At 32.7% G+C, this 21,938-nt stretch overlaps 1 protein-coding gene and 1 long non-coding RNA gene across 5 annotated transcripts; both read right to left on the bottom strand.

Annotated features, from left to right (window-relative positions):
* Nucleotides 1-931: 931 nt before the first annotated feature.
* LOC110670532 (nuclear matrix constituent protein 1-like) lies at nt 932-13,869 on the bottom strand. Of its 4 annotated transcripts, XR_009143050.1 has the most exons (19): nt 13,601-13,869; nt 12,923-13,144; nt 12,555-12,650; nt 10,070-10,122; nt 9,464-9,560; nt 8,947-9,020; nt 8,439-8,556; nt 7,734-7,844; nt 6,374-6,450; nt 5,280-5,346; nt 4,590-4,655; nt 3,199-3,306; nt 2,964-3,094; nt 2,698-2,764; nt 2,481-2,548; nt 2,295-2,385; nt 1,941-2,011; nt 1,088-1,555; nt 932-1,008 (listed from the first exon to the last, which is right to left on the bottom strand). XR_009143050.1 is itself a non-coding variant. In XM_021832612.2 (18 exons), exons 1-18 carry the CDS (start codon nt 13,748-13,750, stop codon nt 1,177-1,179), a joined length of 2,046 nt encoding a protein of 681 aa, XP_021688304.2. In that variant the 5' UTR covers nt 13,751-13,869; the 3' UTR covers nt 932-1,176. The 4 variants fall into 4 exon arrangements, 3 of the variants coding, with proteins under 3 accessions (XP_021688304.2, XP_021688305.2, XP_057989480.1); XM_021832612.2 differs by having other exon boundaries at nt 932-1,555; XM_021832613.2 differs by lacking the exon at nt 12,555-12,650 and having other exon boundaries at nt 932-1,555.
* Nucleotides 13,870-17,553: 3,684 nt separating this feature from the next.
* Nucleotides 17,554-18,977, bottom strand: LOC131172530 (uncharacterized). Its single transcript, XR_009143049.1, has 3 exons — nt 18,889-18,977; nt 18,382-18,440; nt 17,554-17,819 (listed from the first exon to the last, which is right to left on the bottom strand). It is a non-coding gene; the product is annotated as an uncharacterized LOC131172530 (long non-coding RNA).
* Nucleotides 18,978-21,938: the final 2,961 nt, after the last annotated feature.

The raw sequence follows: 21,938 nt of genomic DNA, 5'->3' as shown, positions 1-21,938 counted from the left end.
GCTGGCTGGGGGGGCTAACCATCCACTATCTTCTGTACTCTAGTAATGAAAGCATTGCAGGCCCTGCATAATCATGGCGTTGAGCAAAAGATAAGACAAATTCCAACTTATAGATAAGGAAACCTTGTGATAATACATCATCTAACATTCTTTTTGGTTTTCCATAATATTACAACAATAAAGACAATAAATTGCCCACATTCTCTATTTCGTTTGCTATGACACTGTTTGTTATGAAGCATGAAAAGTCACCTTCAAAATCAAATGGTCTTCCGTATTAACAGCATAGAGGCATATTTGCACCAATTGGTGCTAAGCTTAGTTGGTGCACTTAAGGATATTTCTAGCTTGGTGATTGATAGTCCTGAGATCTTCGGAGCCCCTGGTTGAGTGTCACGTGGATTGGATTGCTGGGATGGACTTATACGGCCTTTGGTAATACTAGACAACCACTGAGAATGGGCTACGACCTCTTCTGAAAGGCAGAGAGGATCTGCCAGATAAAAGGTGGTCAAATGGTCTAATGGTGCTAATGGCTAACTTGGTGAGTGTTTAACAGACAGTGATGAGATGAAGAGAGGGGAAATGCTGAAATAAATGAGTCTTGTAAGGTTTTATACCTGGTGAACACTGGAGTAACATAGTGTTGTTCGACTAATAGTAGCGTCACGTAGCCTATCAAGGCAAGTGAACAACTTGAAGCCATCATTGGAATGGTGCACGTACCGAGCTTGGAATGGTGCATGTTCCGAGCAGAAGTCTTATGCTGTTTTACCCTGTAGGTGTCGGTAACAATTATTAGTTGCAGGAATCCACATCCTGCTGTTATCGCTATGTCAGTGTCATGCCCGAGCGGGGATTTGGTGACCTAAGGCAATTGGCGGAGATGATTGTAGGTGGTTATAGTCATTGCGGTCATTGCACAACTTGATACATGCCAATGCGTTTGTCCAGTAATATTGTAGTTCAACATTTACATTCGTCATTTGTTTGTTTCGTCTAATTCCACTGTAAAACATACACTTTTGACAATTTACAGAAGAATGAACAAATTGAAACTTAAACCAATGTTACAAATAAGTTATACCTAAAAGCTCATGATATAAAATTCAGCTTTTGGGGAGATCACGTGTTATGGATTTTTGTTGCAAGTCACCATATCGGAGGGCTTATTGGTCACTTTCCTGTTGCTGTATCACCAGACATCAACTCCCTTTCAAGCTCATCAAACTCCCAGTCGCCAATCTCTTCTGTTGAGTAATCTCGAGCATCCTTCTTGAACTCTGACTCCAGCTTCGCTAGTTCAGCCGCAGGATCAAGCATCTGCTGTTCCTCAACTGCAGATGCTTTAGGTTGCCCATCTGGCTCGGATTTTGGTGAACTAGGATTCTGCATTGACTTTCGGGTGGGGCTTCCCAATGGCTTCTCAGATGCAGTCTCTGCCTTGGGGGTAGGTGGATACTCAATTTCTAGATTTGGCCTCCCAATGGATTCAAATTCCTTTCTCAATTTCTCAATATCATCAAATAGTTCTTTTATCTTTGCATCATCTTTCCTGAAAAGAAACGGGCAAAAAAAGTTCGACAAAATAACACAACATCTTTTCTTGGATATAGAATTTAAAATGCAAAGATTTGAATTTGAATTTTAGTTCAAATTGTATAAATAAAATATTCAAACATCTAAAAGAAAAGGGGAAAGAAATAAATCAATAATGACGCCTTTTGCTATATATTCCAAATTGATATTCAGACAAGTTATCACAGACTCATAAAACAAATTTCCATTCATGAATTTAGCCAACAAAAGAAAATATATGTATTATAAACCTCATTTAAACAATAAAACCTTTCATTTCAAATTCCAATCCATCTAAAGCCTTAACAGATAAATGAAGAAGAAAAGAAAGAAGAAAAATTGGGAGCACGCCAGAATCGCACCTACAAACAGCCCCCTGTTTAGCATAAAGCTGTTCTCTCATATTATCAACCACACTGAAGGTGGTTATAACCTGAAACAAGACAGCAGAATTATTATATCAATTTATCCTTATGATTCTTTTATAGGCATGTCCATACTGGAACTATGGAACATATAGATAAACAATTTCAAAAAGAACAAACATAATGACTATTTTGGGGAATACACAGGAAAAAAACAAGAATGGGTTGTTGAAAACTGCAACTCAGGACAAAATCTGTGCCACAGAAATTCAACAAAGAGTTGGCCTGCATTTTATGTACCTTGGCTTCATCAGAAAGAACAGACATTAACCAAACCACCACCTTACTTACCATGGCTTCATAGTCCATATATTCCTTTTCAAGATCTTTCCTTTGGAGTAAAACTTTAGAACCATCTTGAGCCACACCTGCCACCTCTGATCTGTATTATGAAGTGGGCAAAAAAAATCAGAAAATTGGATCAAAATCTCAAATCAAAGTATTTCAGAAAAAAAATCAACACAAAAAGCACATCACCCTTCACTTAAATTCTTTAGATTTTCCACAGATTTCCCAATGCGACTGATGTCAAGCCCCAACTCTTTCTGCATAACAAGTACAGGCAGCATCAGAACATGAATGTTCACGTGCACACAAGGGAGATAGAAAGAGACAGAGGAGGGGAGGCAGAGATATAGTAATAACCTTAAGTACCATTTTCAGATAAAATATCTGAAAAAGTAAACAATAATACCTTGTTCTCAGAGAGAAGATGGATTGCCAAATTCATGAAATAGTCCTCATGCCTCTCCAGTTCATCACTTGAAAATGCAAATAAGCACCGAGTATCAACAAAAGAAAATCCAGTTATTTCCAGTTTGATGTATAAGATACAAAAGAGAATAGGGAAAACATGCTCTTCCAAAATACATATTAAAAAGTAAACAAACACATACAACAAAATGTTGCTAAGCCAAAAACAAAAGAGCATACTTAATGTCACAAAATTGAAGTACATACTTGACCTGCTTCTCCCTTGTTTCAGTATATGAGTGCTGGAGAACCGAAGTATCTTCCAGAAAATTAATCCAGGTACTCAAGACATTTGCTTCTACCTTGGATGCAGCAATAGATTTTGACAGCTCATCTTCCTATTAACATATCAGAGATCTGAATAACGAGGATCACCGAAGACTTTATGCAATCATTTTTAAACCTGATCAGAACTTGGAAATCAGGAAGATCAGTTTTGCACCTTTGTTTTCAAGTGCTCAATGATCTTATTGTTAGCTTCATCGAACTGGTCTCTCTCTTCCCTAGCATTGCGAAGGCGTGCATTTGCAGCAGCCAAGGAAATATTAACCTAAACCGTGTTGATTGATCAATCTTAATAGTTAGCAATCAAAATAGGATAAGTAGACAAGCAATTACAAAATAAGGCACATGGAGTATGGACTTGCAAGAAGATAATGACTAATCATGGTAAGATGATTTGACTAAAGAAAGAATATCCCAGTTAAAAAATCCAAACAAATTCTAAAACTACAAGGATCTGGAAGTTTTTTTCAACATCATTCACATGATACAGGAAAAACTCTCATGTTGCATTTGGATAGAAGGATTTCAAGTGAAGGGATTTGGATATAATTTTTAGTTCAAGTGGAAGATAATAACTAATCATGGTAAGATGATTTGACTAAAGAAAGAATATCCCAGTTAAAAAATCCAAACAAATTCTAAAGCTACAAGAATGTGGAAGTTTTCAACATCATTCACATGATACAGGAAAAACTCTCATGTTGCATTTGGATAGAAGGATTTCAAGTGAAGGGATTTGGATATAATTTTTAGTTCAAGTGGTTTGAATGTTTTACCCTCCTTAGTTGGTTAAATTCATAAATTGTAATTAGATTAACAAATGCAAATGAGAACTTAATTCAGGTGCATTAGAATTAGAAATAGCACCTTTTATAAGTAATTTAAATCTACCATCAAATTAATTGACACAGATGAAACCAATGCATGATCAAATCCGAATCTCTTCTTTTAAATTCCTTCATCCAAATGTGGTGTCAGATTATATGATATTTCACAATGTAATCACCATGAAATTTGCAATATACCCATATGATGTGGAAATTTGCCATGAACTACAGATTATGGAAACACCAATTATGGCAGTGCCATAATGGACAAGGAAAGCTATATGACAATGCATATGAGTTCCTTATTTGGCAAAAAAAGAAGCACAAATATCAGACAAGAAGTGGTTTACAAACTATATTCCCATGCATGAAATTTTTTTACCACATCCTCCTGAGAAATTTATCATGGTTGTACTGATAATGGGCATTGCCTTAGTGGAGCAGAGGAGCTATATAGGCCTTACATATGAACTCCCATATCATAATGTCACCATTAATGTTATTTCTCAATGTTAATACAAATAATGTTAGATGATTTGGTTTTGACAACATCATATCCAAAACAATTCAAAGATGTATTCTAGTGAAAGTTTTCATGTGACAGCACAATTAGCAACATCAATAAATTTAGAATACAGAAAAAGATCAGGGAAAAGATGGAACAACAATTGTCACAAGAACCAGCTGCTGAGAGAGAGAGAGAGGAGGGAAGGGGAGGAACCTTTTTCAATTGAGCTTCAAGTTCATTTCTTTCTTTTTCAAGTACAGCAATTTCAGCTGATATTTCCTGCAGAGAAAACAAAGAAGAGAAAATTCAGTTTTCCCTCCAATCTCAGTAAAGTAGATACTTGCGAGCATGCATGTTTCGTAGTTTATACCAGAAATATGAAGTAGAACTTACAAAATTACACCCAATAAGAAACAAATTTTATCGAGTAATTTTTAGTCCCTTCAGAAAACAACTTATACATGAGCACTGATACATGAAAGTTGAAACAAATGAAAAAGATCCATGGATAAACAAATTCAAAAAGCTATAAATCATAAATAAAATTGAGCATTAAACAATTGGGTTAATGCTTCCTTTGGATACATCCAGCAATAATATTATCACATATAGACGCTCATCGTAAAACTGGCGATTCCAATAATAAAAGATGCATGCACATTTCGAGAATATTTTAAATGCCTGCATAACAAACCAAACCATCACTCTTTTATATTAATGATATAGCGCCATCAAAAGGCAAGTCTTCTTGTTATACATGCTAAAATTTATAGCAAACTCTTGACAATCCATTCAGTGAAAGAGAAAATGCCAGGATATCTTCCCAAGATGATGGTCTTAACTTCCGCTGTACAGTCTAAGCATAACAAATAAGAAAAAAGCTATGCTTTAGAAGCACATTACCTTCTCTCTTTCATTAGCTTCATCAGCTTTTCCAACACGAACATTCAGGGCCTCTTCCTTTTGTATTCTGCCAATTAACAGCAGGAGGAAATAAAATAAAACCTGACATCAGTTCTAAATGTAATGACAGATTTAATAATGTTTATTTGGTAGAGTTAGTGGCGGATCCACTACGAAAAAAGAGGGGTCAATTGACCCCTTCTTTTTCATAAAATGCTCTTATGCATTAATATATTTGTTTAAATTGACCCCTCATTAATTTAGGTATTAAACCCTCTTTTTTAAATGGAGAATGTATTTTTATTAATAGGAAATTAATTGACCCCTACATAATGAGCAAATTATTGTGTGCTTATGGTGTAAGTTCATATTTACTCACAAAAGGTATAGATCTTATCTTTTTAAATTTAAAACTCAATTGACTTTATATGAGTATTAAGAGTATTATTTTTTGGTGCACCAAATATAATGTATAATTTGCTTATTTATTGACCCCGGAAAAATTTTTTTTCTAGATCCACCACTGGGTAGAGTTAAGAGTTTCTTTATCATGTTTCTGGGTAGAGTTAAGAGTTTCTTTATCATGTTTCTTGGTCTCAAGAAGATAGAAGAGAGTCCAATCTGATGCTGTAGTTTGAGTTCTACAATCTTCTTCATTTATTTCTCAAGGACTGCCCAACTCAGAAAATAAATTATTTGCCATGCCACCTAGCTGACAGGCTTAACTATGTTAATATCAAAAACATCTCACCATATTGTTATACACTTGAAATGAAGATAATGTATACTCTTCAATCTTTTGTGGAACAGAGTGAAAACAAAGGCATTACAAGCCGTCTTTAATACAAGTAAAATAATCCTCTGAAACACCTAAAGAGAAGGATGTGTAGTTTGGGAACAGGAATCATAAAAATTATAATAGGCATCAAAAGGAACTTACAGCCGGTCAATGGCCAAAAATTTCACAAACCAATAAATTCTAAAAGGTACAAGATATGAGTCAGATTTCAAGTGACTAAAAGTTTATGGTCCAAAACTTTTAGAAGGGCATAGACTGGGCGCATAAATGCAGAATTTTCAATTTGATTTTATACCTGTTATCTAAGATGCGCTTATCAGCTTTTGCTGCAGAGCTAGCAAGGGATTCTGACAAGACTTTCAACTTATCAACCTGCTCATCGAGAAAAACAAAATCAACACAACTATAAAGGAAATCAACATTTCCCAGTTAATATGAGCAATAATAGAAAAGGATGAATTTGCACTCAACTCCAAATCATAGATAAAAATAAAAAATTTAAAAACAAAAACTCAAACATTAAGCAATGAATCATCAGCCACCACTTAATTACAGAGTCAGAGAGACAGAGAGAGAGGACAGATAACAGGTACTAAATTTGACCTGGAAGTTCTAGAAAGCAAGCTATAGTCTGGAGCTATGATTAGCAATTATACTACCAAATATGATATGTAACATGGAGATTAGGTCAATTCAACACAGAGCAAACAGTGCAATGGCAGCAAATAAATAAACCAAAATATGGACAAGAAAAGCCTGTTTAAAGAATCTGTTCAATCTGATGCAACACCATAGAGATACTGAAACGGCAAATGCATATGAAGCTCACTGGAGACAGTTCTACAATGATTTTGTCAAAGACTTCTCCATATCAATAGAGCATGTCAAACACTTTGTCACACAACCACCACAGCCATCAATGTCACTAAAACCTTCACAAGAATAGACCATTAGAAACTGCACAGCAAAAATATGGTACCTCTCTTTTTACAGGTACTTATTAGGAATAACAAAATAATTTTTCCTTTTCTGTTTTCCTTTTTTTTTTTTTCTTTTTGAATAAGTTATATGGTAGTTATGCCATGTTATAATGGTCATTATTAGACTTATTAGTATTGAAGTACTCACATTATCAATATCATTATTATTTTACCTTCCTTTTTTTCAATTGGACGATAGGCACTACCCAGTACCAACCTTGCTGTGGCTTGAGCGCAAGACACCTCCAAGATGCAGTGGATATCTAACCCCCTTGTCATTAAGATTATTGTTATTGCTATCATCACTACTTCGAATCCTATGCCTCTTATGTATGCAAATGTCCTTATGTCATGCATAGACTCCCTCTCACGCTCCAACAGTCCAAACCCATCCCGATTCACAAGCAGGCATAAATATCCTCCTCCCCCCTCCCCCCCCCAAAAACAACACAACAAAAAAAAAGGCAATTTGAAGTATAGACATCCAACAGCCCATATCCATGCAGAATTATTCACTGTCTGTCCACACACAATTGCTAGAACAGAGCAAATAAGAACATGGCACAGCAAAATCCATGAAGACAAACATGTGATAGACAACAGATGACAAACAAACATGAAACCAAGATTTCATAAACATAATCAAGAACAACCCCACAGAAATAGCAAACATACCTTTTGAGCATGAATCTCGGGAGAATCTCCAAAATATAAATTTTTCTTTTTCAGTAAAAGCCCTTCCAATCTAGAACAAATACGTATTTGCGCAAGGGCTTCTTTCAGAGCCTACAAATACAAGGATTAGATAAGCATTTCTTACCTTTGCACTAAGCCAATGGTCAAGCTGTGATATGCTTTCAGAACCATGTAACAATAACAAACAAAAATCTAACAATATTTTGAAATAATATTTGCATCAAAAAAATAAGAAAAGAAAAGAAATAAAGCAGTGATTTTACTACATCAATTAAGACCCATTTTTTTATTATTTCCCTTTATGGTACACACAATTAAAACTAAACATAGATGCTTTAACTGTACTTTATAATAACCAAACACACAGTTCTATGTATTCTCTCCCTTCTCATTCTTATTTCGTTCCTTGTATAAGAGCCATTAAAACATAAAATGTGCAGATGTATAATCCAAAACTCACAAGTCAAAATGATAAAATACTGGATTTCCAAAATTTCCAGTAGTATTTCATATTTCAGAGAAAAAATCTAAAGCTAATCATTTGTCAGATAAGGCATATCAACATTGCAAGTACCTAATGAAAAATCAAATCTACATGAGCCTAACCAATAGTATAAGAACAATGTTCATAGTAAGACAACAAAAATGGGAGAAAATAAGGTAATCACAACACCCAAAGATCACCTCCACAGTTGCTTTAGCTGTTCCATCAGATGCTTTGTTCTGATCTTCACTTGATGGCTTATCAGAACCAATCATTCCATCAAGTTTGTTCTTCAGATCAATGGCTTCAGCATCTATTCTGTGACCAGAAAACACCAAAAAAACAGACTTAGAATTTTCCATCCATTCACTTTGCTTCTTCAATTCATCCTGAATAACTCTACATGCAACAAGCACCTTGTGCATCAAATTACTGTAGTGTCTGGATGTAATTTACTGGTGACAACAACTTGCATGTTTGTCCAAAGAATCACCATTTTGAAAATAAATAAGAAGATGAATACAAAATGTTTAAAAAAAAATGAAGATTAAAACTGTTTTAACTCATTAAAGATGAGATCATAAGAATCATTTTTTCCCCTAAACATGAATTCCATTATCATCCACAAACATAATACTTCAAAAACAATTACACAAACTAAAGAAAATAACATTATAAAAAAAAAAAAAAATCTTATTCTTTAACCACCTTCCAAGCTCAGCACTAACTTTGAATCCCGCAACAGCACCTTGTGCAAACTCAAGCAATTCCTCCCGCTTCACCTATAAAGTTACCAAAAAAGGAGAAAAGTTGAAACTACTAATCTTCACTTTCCAGCTGAAATAAGGAACAAATTTCTAGCAGTTCAACTTGGTTTACATAAATTTATCCAGATCAAATGCCTCCCTGTATAGTCATATTGCCCCTCATGGGGTCATTTCTCTCAGAATAGCAGTTGTTATTCTTTTCTCTCTTTCAAGGTTGATCCCCTTTTCTATATTGCACTTTACTTCCAATAATTTTATTTCACATCAAAGGAAAAGAAAATGAACAGAAAACAAGATATGCAACATATGGTAGGTTTTAGCCTTTTTTCTTTTTGGTATTTATCATTCAACATTGATCACACCTGATTCCACATTAAGCAATTAAACATCAGAAGTTTCCAGCACTTTCTGAATAGATTGTATAGTCTGATTTAAGTCAGTATTCTTAATGTCTTTACCAACACTTCATCTTGGTAGCTAGCAAAAGCTGAAGCCAAATCTTGTATGCTGCTCAATATTGCATTATGAACTTCTTTTCCTCCGGTTAGACAGATCCTGAAAGTAACCGAATTTTTAAAGAGGATTCAGGCAAAATCCAGGCTCATTCCAAATATTCAATATTTGCACTATACTTCAACAGACTAAGGCCTTGTTTGGCATTTAATTTCGAAGTAAAAAAAAAAAAAGGGCTTTTCAGAAAAAGCATCATCTTAGATGTTGAAAAAAGCTATTTTGGAAAAGGCTATATACTCTCCAATTAATATATTTAAGAAAGTGTTTTTCACAATAGTAGCTCTAATAGCAATGCTAAATAGATCTTAAATATTCAAGAAGAGACAGATGAACTTTGAAATAAATTGGAAGTATTTTCTACAAATGTTCAAAAAAATGAATCCAGACTTCCGGATTTACTAAGTTTCTTTAAGATGAAGAGTATTATATTTGTTTGAACCACCTAAAAAAGAAAAAGATTTTTTCTTTTTTTGGATTCAGCCCAGCAACATCCTGAATGCATTCTTTAAGCTGAATCATTATTGGAAATTCAGAATAGCCAGCAGACTCACCTAAACATCTCTAGAAGCAAAGAAATTTCTTCATCAGTTGGTGCTTCAAGAATCTGAATCATAGAAAAGAGTTGACCTCTACAATCAATGGTTAAAGAATTGTTGCTAGCAATGTACAATAGTCAAATTAATGTCCTAGTCAAGTTCAATTTGTGGAAGAAAAAATATATATATTCTCAAAGCCCATATCAATTCTTAGTTACACAATCAATAATTATAGGATTTTTGTTAGCACATTTAAAATAGTCAAATTTATATGTCCTACAGTCGCCTTTAATTTGTGGAAGAAAAACACCATATTCTCAAAGCCTAAATCAATTCTTACTTACACCTATGCCTTCCTTTGATTATATAAATCTTTCAAGTAGCATATGAAGACCTGAAAACATTTACTAAGGCTCCATTTACTTCAGAGAAATTAGCTTTTCATGGAAAATATTTCCTGAGAAAATGAATTATTTTCTGTCATTTGATTGTACCAATGAAAATCAACTAGAAACCATTCTCCGGCATTTAGGAAGAATGCTTGGATGTGCAAGGATTCCATTTTTTTTTTACTTGGAATTTTAATTTGCTTGAATAGAAGAGGGTGGAAAAGGAAGAAGGGGGATTGTAAGTTGTCGTGTTGCCAGCAGTCAGCAGCAGCCAACAATGATTCAATGATGGCTGGCTACAATTGAATTTGGCCTCTGAACTAGCATTTATACGTAGAAATGTGGATTTCTTATGGATTCCTTCCAAATTTTTTTTTTTTTTATCTTGTATAAGTATGAAAAATGACTTCTGTTGACCCCGTGTAGCTCAAAATGAGCATTGATTTTGATGATAACAAAACTCAAAGGGAATCTATCTAACACAACTTTAAAGTGATGTGTAGATTCTTTGTCTTATTCCTAAAGAATCTTTGAAGTTACATCTAAGGAGAAAGGATACTCAAAGGCATTTCAAGACAAATCCAAAATGAGAAAAGAACAAGACTATGAAAGCCAAGACTCAAAGAAAAGGTATGAAAGGCATAGTATTAGAGATTGAGTCTTAGGTCTTTTGTAAAAAGAATGGATGAGAATTTAGTCATATGGAGCTCAAAAATGAAATTTTATTTTCTGATTACTTTTTCTCATCATGACCTTGGACACTAATATTGAAACATTTTTTTTAAGGTCTAAATCATTTTACATTGCAAGTTGAGACATGCAGCTGTTGACTTAGTTTGCTAACTGGTTTGCTAAATTTTTTAGTTTGCTAATAAGTTTGCTAAAAACGTTAGTTTACTAACCAGTTTGCTGACTGCTACTAAAATTTCATTAGTTTGCTAATTGATCAGAGCTGCTCAACTTCGCACAAAAGGACAAAATAACGGTTATTTTGTCTTAAAAGGGTTTCAAACGGTTTAAAATGATTTGGGACTATAAATACACATTCTTTACTTCATTTACACTTGATGAAAGCTTACATTTGAACTCCAACATTGATTTTTCATTTATTGCTTTCATTCAAAGAGCGTTAAAGATTTTGAGCTACCATTGGCAAATCAACTCATCTCTTCTTTATAGTTTGATTTGTATTGAGTAAGAGTGAGTGTTACAATATTGAATTGCATTTAAGAGAGGTTGTACAAGCACCTATTGAAGCTTGAGAGAGTAAGTGCTTGTGATAGCACTTGTGAAGGTTTCAAGCTACCTTGGTAAAAACTTGGTGTTAAAAAGTTGTAAAGGGCTTTTGGTCTCTTGCCTTCAAAAGAGCAAATAGTGGAGAGAAGACTCAAAGAGGGTTCTTTGAGAGAGTGGATGTAGGCTAGTTAAGCCGAACCACTATAAAAATTATTGTGTTTGATCTCTCTAACCTTGACCTCCTTACTTTTGTGCAATTTAAATTTTGCTTGTTATATATGATATTGAATATTGGTTGAATAGATTGAATTGATAAACTTGAGAATATATTGAGCAACATGAGAAATTAGTTGTATATTGTATGATGCATGTTTTGTTAGATATTGCCATATACATTGATTGAGGCTTGAATTGCAACTTAGGAACTCATTGTTGAAACACATATCACTATCATTTTGTATAGAGAAGCATCTAGTTGAACAAAGCCACAATTTTTCATTAGGCTACAAGCAAGGGCCGAAAAATTAGTAAAGTCCAATTCACCCCCTCTTGGACTATTTTGGGACAACAACTTCCCATTTTGAAAAACGAAAGCCATTTTCAAGGAAAAGATTTTTTGTTTATCCAATTTCTCATGCACCCAAATGTTGGAAATTTCAAAAATGTTTTCCAGGACAATGTTTCCGTGAAACAAATAGAGTCCAAGAACCACAATTGAAAAGCATGTACATCAGCATTTACTATCATAATAATGTCTACCATAGACTCAAAAATTGTTTGGATTATTGCATAATAAATTCATCTTATACTGATTCTTAATATTGACTAAATGTCTAAGCATGTTTAAATATATGGCTGAAAGCACATAACCATACCATGGACAATATGATGCCCTCCAAAGCCTGGCTTTGAAGAAAAACATCACGAAAATTCATTGGCTCGCCCCCAACATCAGAATCATAATACAATACCTATTTCATCATAGCAAAAAGTTGGAAAAAGTAATTAATAAACTGGAACTTCCAGTTGTTCTGTCATTTCATGCTATGAACCATTTCACATAAGTCATCTCAATTTCCAGCTCACTACACGACTGCACCCAATTTTGAAAAATATGCACCAACATGCAGAAGTTTTACCTCAAAGAAATAAAATGACTTCACGATGGTGCACGATGTATAGATAGCTAAATCTAGTAAACTATCAAATGGAATACAAATAAAAAAGGGAGGTCTTTGCTCACCATAGACTGTCTTCTTGGACTTTCCCTTCCTTCATCAGGAAAAAGGTGTTGCTCAACGGTCCTCTGTTTATCTTCAGAAGAAGCTGCCCATAACTTCTCAACTTCTTTAAGCACAAATAACCATCTTCTCAGCAACAGAACCCTCTCGGGACCTCTACAAGAGACAGCAGCCTCTTCCAATCTCTTAACAGTTTGCTTAACACTTTTGTAATTCCGATTCCCCTGCATAAAAATGAAACTCATATAAATTCAATAAGATTGCACCGCTCAGAAAATGCTTAGGAGATAGAATACTAAACAAAGTAAAGACATAAACAAAAAGCAGAACACCACCAAAATTCAAAACGGAAATAATGTAGCTGTTAGAAGATCACAATGTCTTAGCTTACAGACACAAAGCCTTACAAAAAGCACATTTGGCATCAAACAATAGCAAAGACTCCAGTTACTAAAAATAATTTTCCAGTCACAAAAAGCACATTTGGCATCAAAAAATAAAACCCTTAATTTGACCTCAGATAATTCTCCACAGAACGGAGCTATACAAAGCAACAACTATAATGAATTAACACCGATGAAAATCGTAATACCACTAAAAACAATAACCGTTAATTGCAAGAGCGGAGAGAAAGAGACAAAATTGGTGAAACAAAATTACTAATTGAACAAGGAAATTACAATTCGATCTTGCAAGATTTTGGCTCCTTCAGCGACGGCTTGGCCGGCTTGTTGAACGACGGAGTCGGCGTAGTTCTTGACGGCACGAGTGAGGTTATTCTTGTTCCCTACCTCCACAGCCTTGTTCACGGCGGATCTCAGCCACGACATTTTGGGAAAATTTTGTCAGTTTCTCTTCTATAAAACACAGAAATCCAAAGGAAATGTTTGTAAAAAGCAGCTTCAAACTGATTTTTCTGTGAAGGAAAGAAGATATTGTTAGTTTTGGGGTACTTTGGAGGTTGAAGCGCAAGGACATTTACAAATGAAGTAATTATCAGATAGAGACAGTGCACCATGTTTGCAGTAGAATAACCAATCACATGAACAGATCCTTTGGATTGTTATTAAATTAATCAAATTCACAATTTATATAGCAAATTAAATCAGTTTGTTTGTTTATAAGAACTTGCTAAAAGTAATTAAATTTATTTTATAATATTACTTTTTCTTAAGAGAATTTATTTTATAGAGTTTAATAATTTTATTAAAATATAAAAATACCTATATATATTAATATAAATATAAATTATTAATTTAATATTATAATTAAATAATAACAAATATTTTTATATTTTTTATACATAAATTATTCATTATAAAATAAGAAATCTAATAATTAAAATCGAATTAAACTTCATTTTTATTTTATTTTTTGATATTTTAATTCTAATTCAGTTTAATTTTTAATTTTTTAATTTTAATTCAATTTAATTTAATTATAACTTAGATTATAATTTTAAAATAATTTTATATAATTATTTTCGTGCAAAATCATACTTTAATTATAATTTAAACTTTAAAATTAGTTGCTCATCCACTCTATATTATATAATATATATTTTAAGAATTATAATGTGATTTAATAAATATAGGAATAAAATATATTTTATTTGTCAACACTTAAAATAAAGAACATTATCTTATTCAAAAATCTATACTCCTCAATGAAGTTGAAATGCCTCTCATGCAGCTTTGGAAAATAAAAATATAAGTTTTTTATATCTACATTTACTTCAATAAATTTGTGGATTAATTTTGGATTCAATTTGAAATCTTATAATGGAAGAACAATTTTGTCATTTTTTTAGTTTTAATTAATATATTTTATTTTTCATTAATTGGAGATCTTTGAATTTGTTGAGTTGTCAATTTTAGAATTGTAAATACAACATATTTTTTTAAGGAAAATAGTTGGCTAGCTTTGATCATGAAAAAGAGAGAGAGATGGAGACAAGTGATACAAATACATAGAGTGACATTATTTTGATCTATTTCTTTTTTATTATTTTTAAAATATTTTAAAATTTCATTTATTTTATAAAAAATATTTTCCCTACAAAATATTTTATATATTTTTTAGTGTTTAAAATATTTAAAAAATTAGTTAATGAAAAATATTTATCTAATTAAAAATTATGTTATTTTTAAAGAAAATAGCTTCTTTTCTTTAAAAAAATTAATTTTTTCATTAAAATATAAAAATATTTATATATGCATGATATAAATACATATAAATAGTTAAACATTACAATTAAAGGATGATCATTAAATTATTTTTTTAGAATATATATAATATATTTTTAATTTAAATTATTTTTTTAGAAAAAATAATTTAATTTAAAAATATAAAAAAAATAATTTAAATTAAAAATATTTTATATATAAATTATTTTTTACAAAACAAACAGAATTTAAATCGTCGTATTACTTGTAAATTGATTATTAAAAGTAATTTAAAATTTTATAGACGTGTTTGATATTATTAGAAGAATTACTGTTAAAAAAATTATTTTTTTTAATATATTAGTTAGAGAATATTAAAAAATAATTTAAAATTAAATTTAATAAATTTTAATTATAAAAATATTAAAATAAAAAAACTAATTTTTTAAATTATTTTTTTAATAATATTTAAAATTATATTTTTATTAAAAAAATAATTTTAGACCTCAAATCACAATATCAAACAGACACTATATTTATTAAATTAATATTTTAAAAATTTTTTTAGATGAAATTTATCGATTGATTTTCAATAATTACATAGGAAGACTATGCAATTAATAATCAAATTCATTAATATCTAGAAAATCATTAATGAAATATATGAAGTAGATATTGATAAAAGGAATTAATTGTATGGAGCTCAAAATAAAAATCGACCAATTAATGACTCCATGAATTTTTTGTCGGAAACGGATGTTGAAGACGATACATTCTCAATTTCAGATGCTGAGGTGTCCTTTTCTCAGCGGTTCACTTTACGATGCACCGACGTATATATAATAATTTCTATTTTTCTTTTTGACGAATATATTATAATTTCTTTCACGTGACGATAAATTCGTTTTGGACAGTTTTTCTAATGTGACGGAAGCGAAGTTAGAGGCGAAGGAGCAAAGGGATAGCGTGAATAGCGATGGGCGGAAGTCTGCGGGTAAAGGCGACGTCGTTTTATAAGCATTTGGGCGTGATTTTGTTATTTATAGAGCAATTTATATAGTTATGTATTTCAATTTATTTGAAAGGAAAAAAGAGAGTTAATATATATTTTTCAATATTAATTTATATTGCCCATAAATTTTAATAACAAAAAATTATAAATTTACACAATAAAAAAATTAGAAAATATATGGAATATTATCAAAAAGTTTCTTTTTTTTTTATAAATTGTTCATTCAATTAATTATAAATAACTAGTATCCTACTCCGATCAATAAATAAAATTGAGGTTATAGTGGCATGGAGGAATTAAAGAGCCGATTTCAATTCATAAGTAGACCCTGAATTGAAATTGAATTCACACGCTCCTAACTTTTTTAGTAACAATGATTAGATGTCAGACATATATAAATAGTTTATAATAAATTTTAATTGATTTGAAATGGATTTATTATTGGAATTATTAATTAATGCTCTATTTGTTTCACAAAAAATAATTTACATATAGAAAATATTTTTTATAAATTTTTTTAAAATATTTTATACAAAAATATTTTTTAAAATATATTTTATATGAAAATATTTTTCGTTATTTAGTTATAATGTTAAATTAATGGTATGTGTTTATTTTTGTATATATAAGTGTCTTTATATTTTAATGAGATTATTAAAATCTAAAAAATGAAAAATAATTTTCTTTTAAAAAGACATAATTTTTCTCTTGATTAATAAAATATTGGATTGGAATCGGGTATTTTCCTTTTAATTTTTTAATAATTTAAAATACTTTTATATATTATCACAAATTAATATATGCACTTATTTTAAATTTTAAGTATTATTAGGTTATAGCTAACAAAAAATCAAAAAGTTTAAATAATAAATATTGTGCTTTTAAAATAAAATATTTTTATATTAAAATGGAATTGAAGTAGGGGACAGATATGGGAATGGAAGGCAGTTCAAGGTTTTTTTTTTTTTTTTCATTTGATTTGGATTTTTAATTTCAATTTAGTTCTATTTCAATTTCAAATTTATTAGCAAAATTTTTTAGAAAAATAAATAATGGTTTTTTTTTAAATAAAGAGAAATAATTGTTAAAATATGTAAATATCTTTCTACAACATACAAATATAAGAAAGAAAATGAGGATATAATAATTATTTTCCCTCTGTCTTTTTAAGACTCATATTCTAATAATTTAATCAAATAATATTTGGTCATATTTAGCAACAGTTTTTAAGATAGCATTTAATATTTTTGTCACGACCCAACCTATGGGCCGGACCGGCACTAGGACCTGGGCCAGCCTAAAGCCCCCGAGGCCCGTAGTAAGCCTTAACTGTTCATTTACCCAATTCTGAGGCCCATTGGGCCCAAATTCAAGAAACCAAACGGACAGAGTCCGGCCATAAAATGGACTTTCCAACGGGGAGTTTTTGACTCACCCGACCTGTAAACACAATAAATACTCAATTGGGGAGCTCAGCTCACCCTCCACATACTCATCAACATAAAATAAATGGGAGCTCAGCTCCCTCATCCAATCCATCAAACATACATAACATATTTAAGTTTACAGGTCCAACATGATAAAAATATTACAGACCAAATTCACATAAATACTGCTAACACATGCGGAAATTCTAGGAGTAATTAAAATTACACAAACATGGATAAACAACCTGCGAAGGATAAAAGCAGGTTAACCCAGAACAAAATATCCTCCTGTGGCCTGTAAAAATTTTTGAACAGAGTGAGCGTTCGACTCAGAGTAAAATATCAATCTTAACTATAATCTCTATAACTATCTCAAACTAATGCAACTCAGAGAGTGAAATGCAACATTAACATCATATTCACATCATAGCATCAAAAGGTAATTTGGAGCACTCACACACCTGTAACATCATTCATAGTATATGGAGCCGATCCCTATACTCTCTTAAATCCAACTGGTGCCTGAAGAACTCAAATTTCGGACTTCCACTTAAATACCAAATCGGGGTCCCAGCGAAGAACTCAAGCCGTGTCTACCCCGAAGGACCGGGTCCCAGCGAAGAACTCAAGCCGTGTCTACCCGTCCTATCCATAGTCCACACCACATCACACGCACGCCAACGCACGCACACTGCTCCAAATTACCACAACAACACTCATGGCACATTAACAGTTATCAATGCAACATAATTCGTGCCTAGAGTTTAACTACATAAATATATGCATATAAGTGATGCATGGGCATGCTGAACATATAATAATATCGAAATTACAGTTAAAATTAATATTTTACTCACAAACTTGACGACAAATTACTGTGACGGCTGGGCGGAGGAAGAAGGCTGTCCCGGCTCACCTGACAATTATATTACAATTATTTAATACAAATGACTCAATACAAACAAAGAAAAAGATCAAGTACGTCCTAAGTCGTGCCGAAAATCCGGCAGAGTCTCCCCTATACCTAGGACCTACCCAACCTGAAAAAGGGCTAAAAACGCACTTCTATATTCACAATCCATATATCAACAGTTCAATCATATCACACAGCCCCTCCTGGGCCCATCAAATCAATCATCCATCACAATACGAAAAATTTCAATTTAGTCCTTATTATTGATCATTTTTGCAAAAACTGCCCAAACAAGCTCTAAAAATTATAAAACTTTGCCCCACGGTCCTTAGCAATATTACTAAGCTATTGCAAAAAGAATCGTAATTTTCTAAGCTACCACGAATATTTTATGGATTTTTAATCCTATTTAAGCACTAGAAAATTACGAAAAAGCAAGGTTCGGGTTTACCTTTGCCGATTCCGACTTCGGGAACGCGCTCGGGACGTCTGACAATGGGGGGCTAGCCAAAACCTCGGTCCAATTCGGAGACTTTTCCAGCAGTGCATGCGGCCCGAAATTTGCAGACCCGGTCAACTGTCGAATTTCCGCGAATCGAGGATACCTACACGAAGCCCATAACACGGGGGTTAGTACATAAATTTTTCAGAATTTTCTAAGCTCATTTAATGCTCGAAATTACACTGCGAAGTTCCGTGGGACCCACCGAAAAACGTTGTCGGAAAATTTTGAAATTAATATCCCGCGAAGCCCTCGTCGAGTGGAGCGTGCTGGTAGCCTCGGTTTTCTCGTGGGATTCACGGTTTTCGAGAAATCTAGCCCAAAAGTCGAAATGGGCGAAAATCTTCCCGAGCAAAAATCGGACAATCCGCTCGATGGATTTCGGCGTTCTTGGTGTCTATGGAAAGCTCTCGCCGAGTAGATGATTTTGGACACAAGACCCGGTCCAATCGGTGGCCGGATCGGCCGGATTTGGCCGGAGCTGACGCGGCAGGGAGAGGAGGAGAGAGAAAAGAAAGAGGAAAGAGAGAGACGCGCGCGGGAGAAGAAAAAGGAAAGGGAGCCGGTTCGATTCGACCGGTCCGATCCGGTCCGGTTCGATTCGGCCGGTTCAATTCGAAATACAAAATTTTGAATTTTTACTCTGCCTCGGGACCGAAAACGAGGTCCAAAAATTCCGAAAAAATTCCAGAAAATTCAGAAAAATACGTAGACTCCAAATATATTTTTAGTTTTGCCACGTGGTCTTTAAATTAATTTTTAAAAATCATCAAAGTTTATATTTTCGGAAAATCGAACCCGATTTTTAAAATCCAAAAAATCTCAAAAAAATTCCTAAAATTTAAATAAAATTTAAATATCAAAAATACTCATAATTAATAAAATTTTGGGATGTTACAATTTTGACCATAATAAATATATTATTTTTCTTGTTTATATTTTTTGGTAGTATGATATTTATACTAGCTTTTACAAGTTGAGAAAATGATTTATAAAAGGTTACGTCTTATAACTTTCAGAGATTAAGAGAGCATTTTAACAATGATAAACTAGATGATACCATTATTTTTACATTCAACAGCTAATCCAATAATTATTTTACCGAATATTTCTATTTTAAATCACTATATAAATAATTAATTACTAATATTTAATAGTTATATACTAATAAAAAAGCAGACAACTATTAAAATAAAGGTTAAGAATCCTAAACAAAAGGTTAAGCATACATGAGGGAAATTTAAAATTACTTGGAGGTCCCTTAATATAGTTGCATGGGCTGGAATTTAATGGGCAATTTTCTGGACGCTGATGGGCTTAGAATCCAAATGATGACATCCCTTAGCCTTGCCTGGCAAATTTCATTTTCATATTCATTTCAAATGCTTGCTGCATTTGGGGATAGTTAAAACAGCTAGTTAAGTAATCAACCCAAAAACACCAAACAAAATTTAAGAGATTTAACAACTCATGCCTTTTGAATTAATTTTAATCATTGAATTGAATCCAAGCAAAGTGGACAAATTTAAGTTGTAGTTCTAACCACCTTCAAAATTGGATATTGTTTTGTGTTCATGGCTGTTCATTGACTTGGGAATTAAGTGCTAATCATGTATTAATGGTTTTATTATTTAGAATATTTTGAGAGAATCCCTACAATGAGAATAACAAATATACTATTACAGTGTTCAATAATATTAACTGTTTTAATAGTTATCAGTTATTTTATTATTAAATATTAACTGTTAAAATTAGTTATTTATTTAGTCATTTGTATAGTGGCTTAAAATAGTTACTGAATTAGCTGTTAAATATAAAAATAGCAGTATTGTCTTGTTGACACTAGTCAAAACGCTCCCTCAACTTGTAAAAGTTATGGAAAGTAACTTTTCATGAACTATTCATTAATTTATAAGTACTAGTATAAATATTATGCCATCAAATAATATAAATAAGAGAAATAGTATTTTTAACTATAGCCAAAATATTAAATACTATTGGCACTGTTTTCTAATAGCTATTAGTAGTTAGCTACTTATATAGTAATTTAGAATAAATGTATTCAGTAAAAATAGCAGTTGAATTAGCTGTTAAATATAAAAATAGTTATATCATTTTATTAACTCTAATCAAAATGTTCTCTCAATATCAGTTATGAGAGATAACTTACCATAAATCATTCCATTAATCTCTGATGTAACAACTAGAGAAAAAAAAGGGGGGGGGGGGGGAATGGGATTTTGGCGTGTGACAGTGGGTTTCCACTGTCACATGCCAGCTTTTTTATAAAAAAAAAAAAAATTTTAAAGAAAAAACAGGAGGACCCCCCCCCCCCAATTTTCTCTTCTCTCCCTCTCCTTCCCTCTCTTCTTCTTCTTCTTTCTTTTTCCGGTGACCGGCCAGCGACCTCCCGAGCAGCTCCCCCCCGGCCGGCGACCCTCCGGCGACGGCAAGAGCCACCAGAAACGGCGACAAGAGAGGGAGAAGAGAGAGAAAATGCGCGCACAGTGGGCAGCAGCTTTCCGGCGCGATTCCGGCTTCATCCGATGTCCGATCGAGGCAATTTAGGTGGCGTTAGAAAGCTTGTTCCGAGAGCTTTCTTTTGATACCAATTTTGCAGCAAATGGAGGTCGGATGAGTGAGATATGGAGGAGAGAAGTTTTGGGTTTTTCAAGCTTTTTCGTCAGATCTAGGACGATCCGACGGTTGGATCGACGATCCGAGACCACCTATGGACTGAGGAAGAGGAGAGGAACATGGTGGTATGATCAGATCCGGCAAAAGTCGCCAGCGACCGGCGGCCGACCACCGTGCGCGATGGTTCCGGCGGTGGCTCCGGTGGGCTATGGAGATGATTCAACTTTCAGAGGCTTCCTCATAAATTTTTGGAATTTTTGAGACACAGATAAACTTCGAGTAAGACAATATTTATTATTTCACTGTCTGTGGAGCATAAATACAGTGTTTCTTAAACAGGAAAAATTGGAGAAAAATTCTAA

The sequence above is a fragment of the Hevea brasiliensis genome, chromosome 14, assembly GCF_030052815.1.
Source record: "Hevea brasiliensis isolate MT/VB/25A 57/8 chromosome 14, ASM3005281v1, whole genome shotgun sequence".
In the NCBI taxonomy this organism is placed as follows: domain Eukaryota; kingdom Viridiplantae; phylum Streptophyta; class Magnoliopsida; order Malpighiales; family Euphorbiaceae; genus Hevea; species Hevea brasiliensis.
Note: the sequence above shows the minus strand (reverse complement) of the source record. Positions and strands in the feature narration are given on the sequence as shown.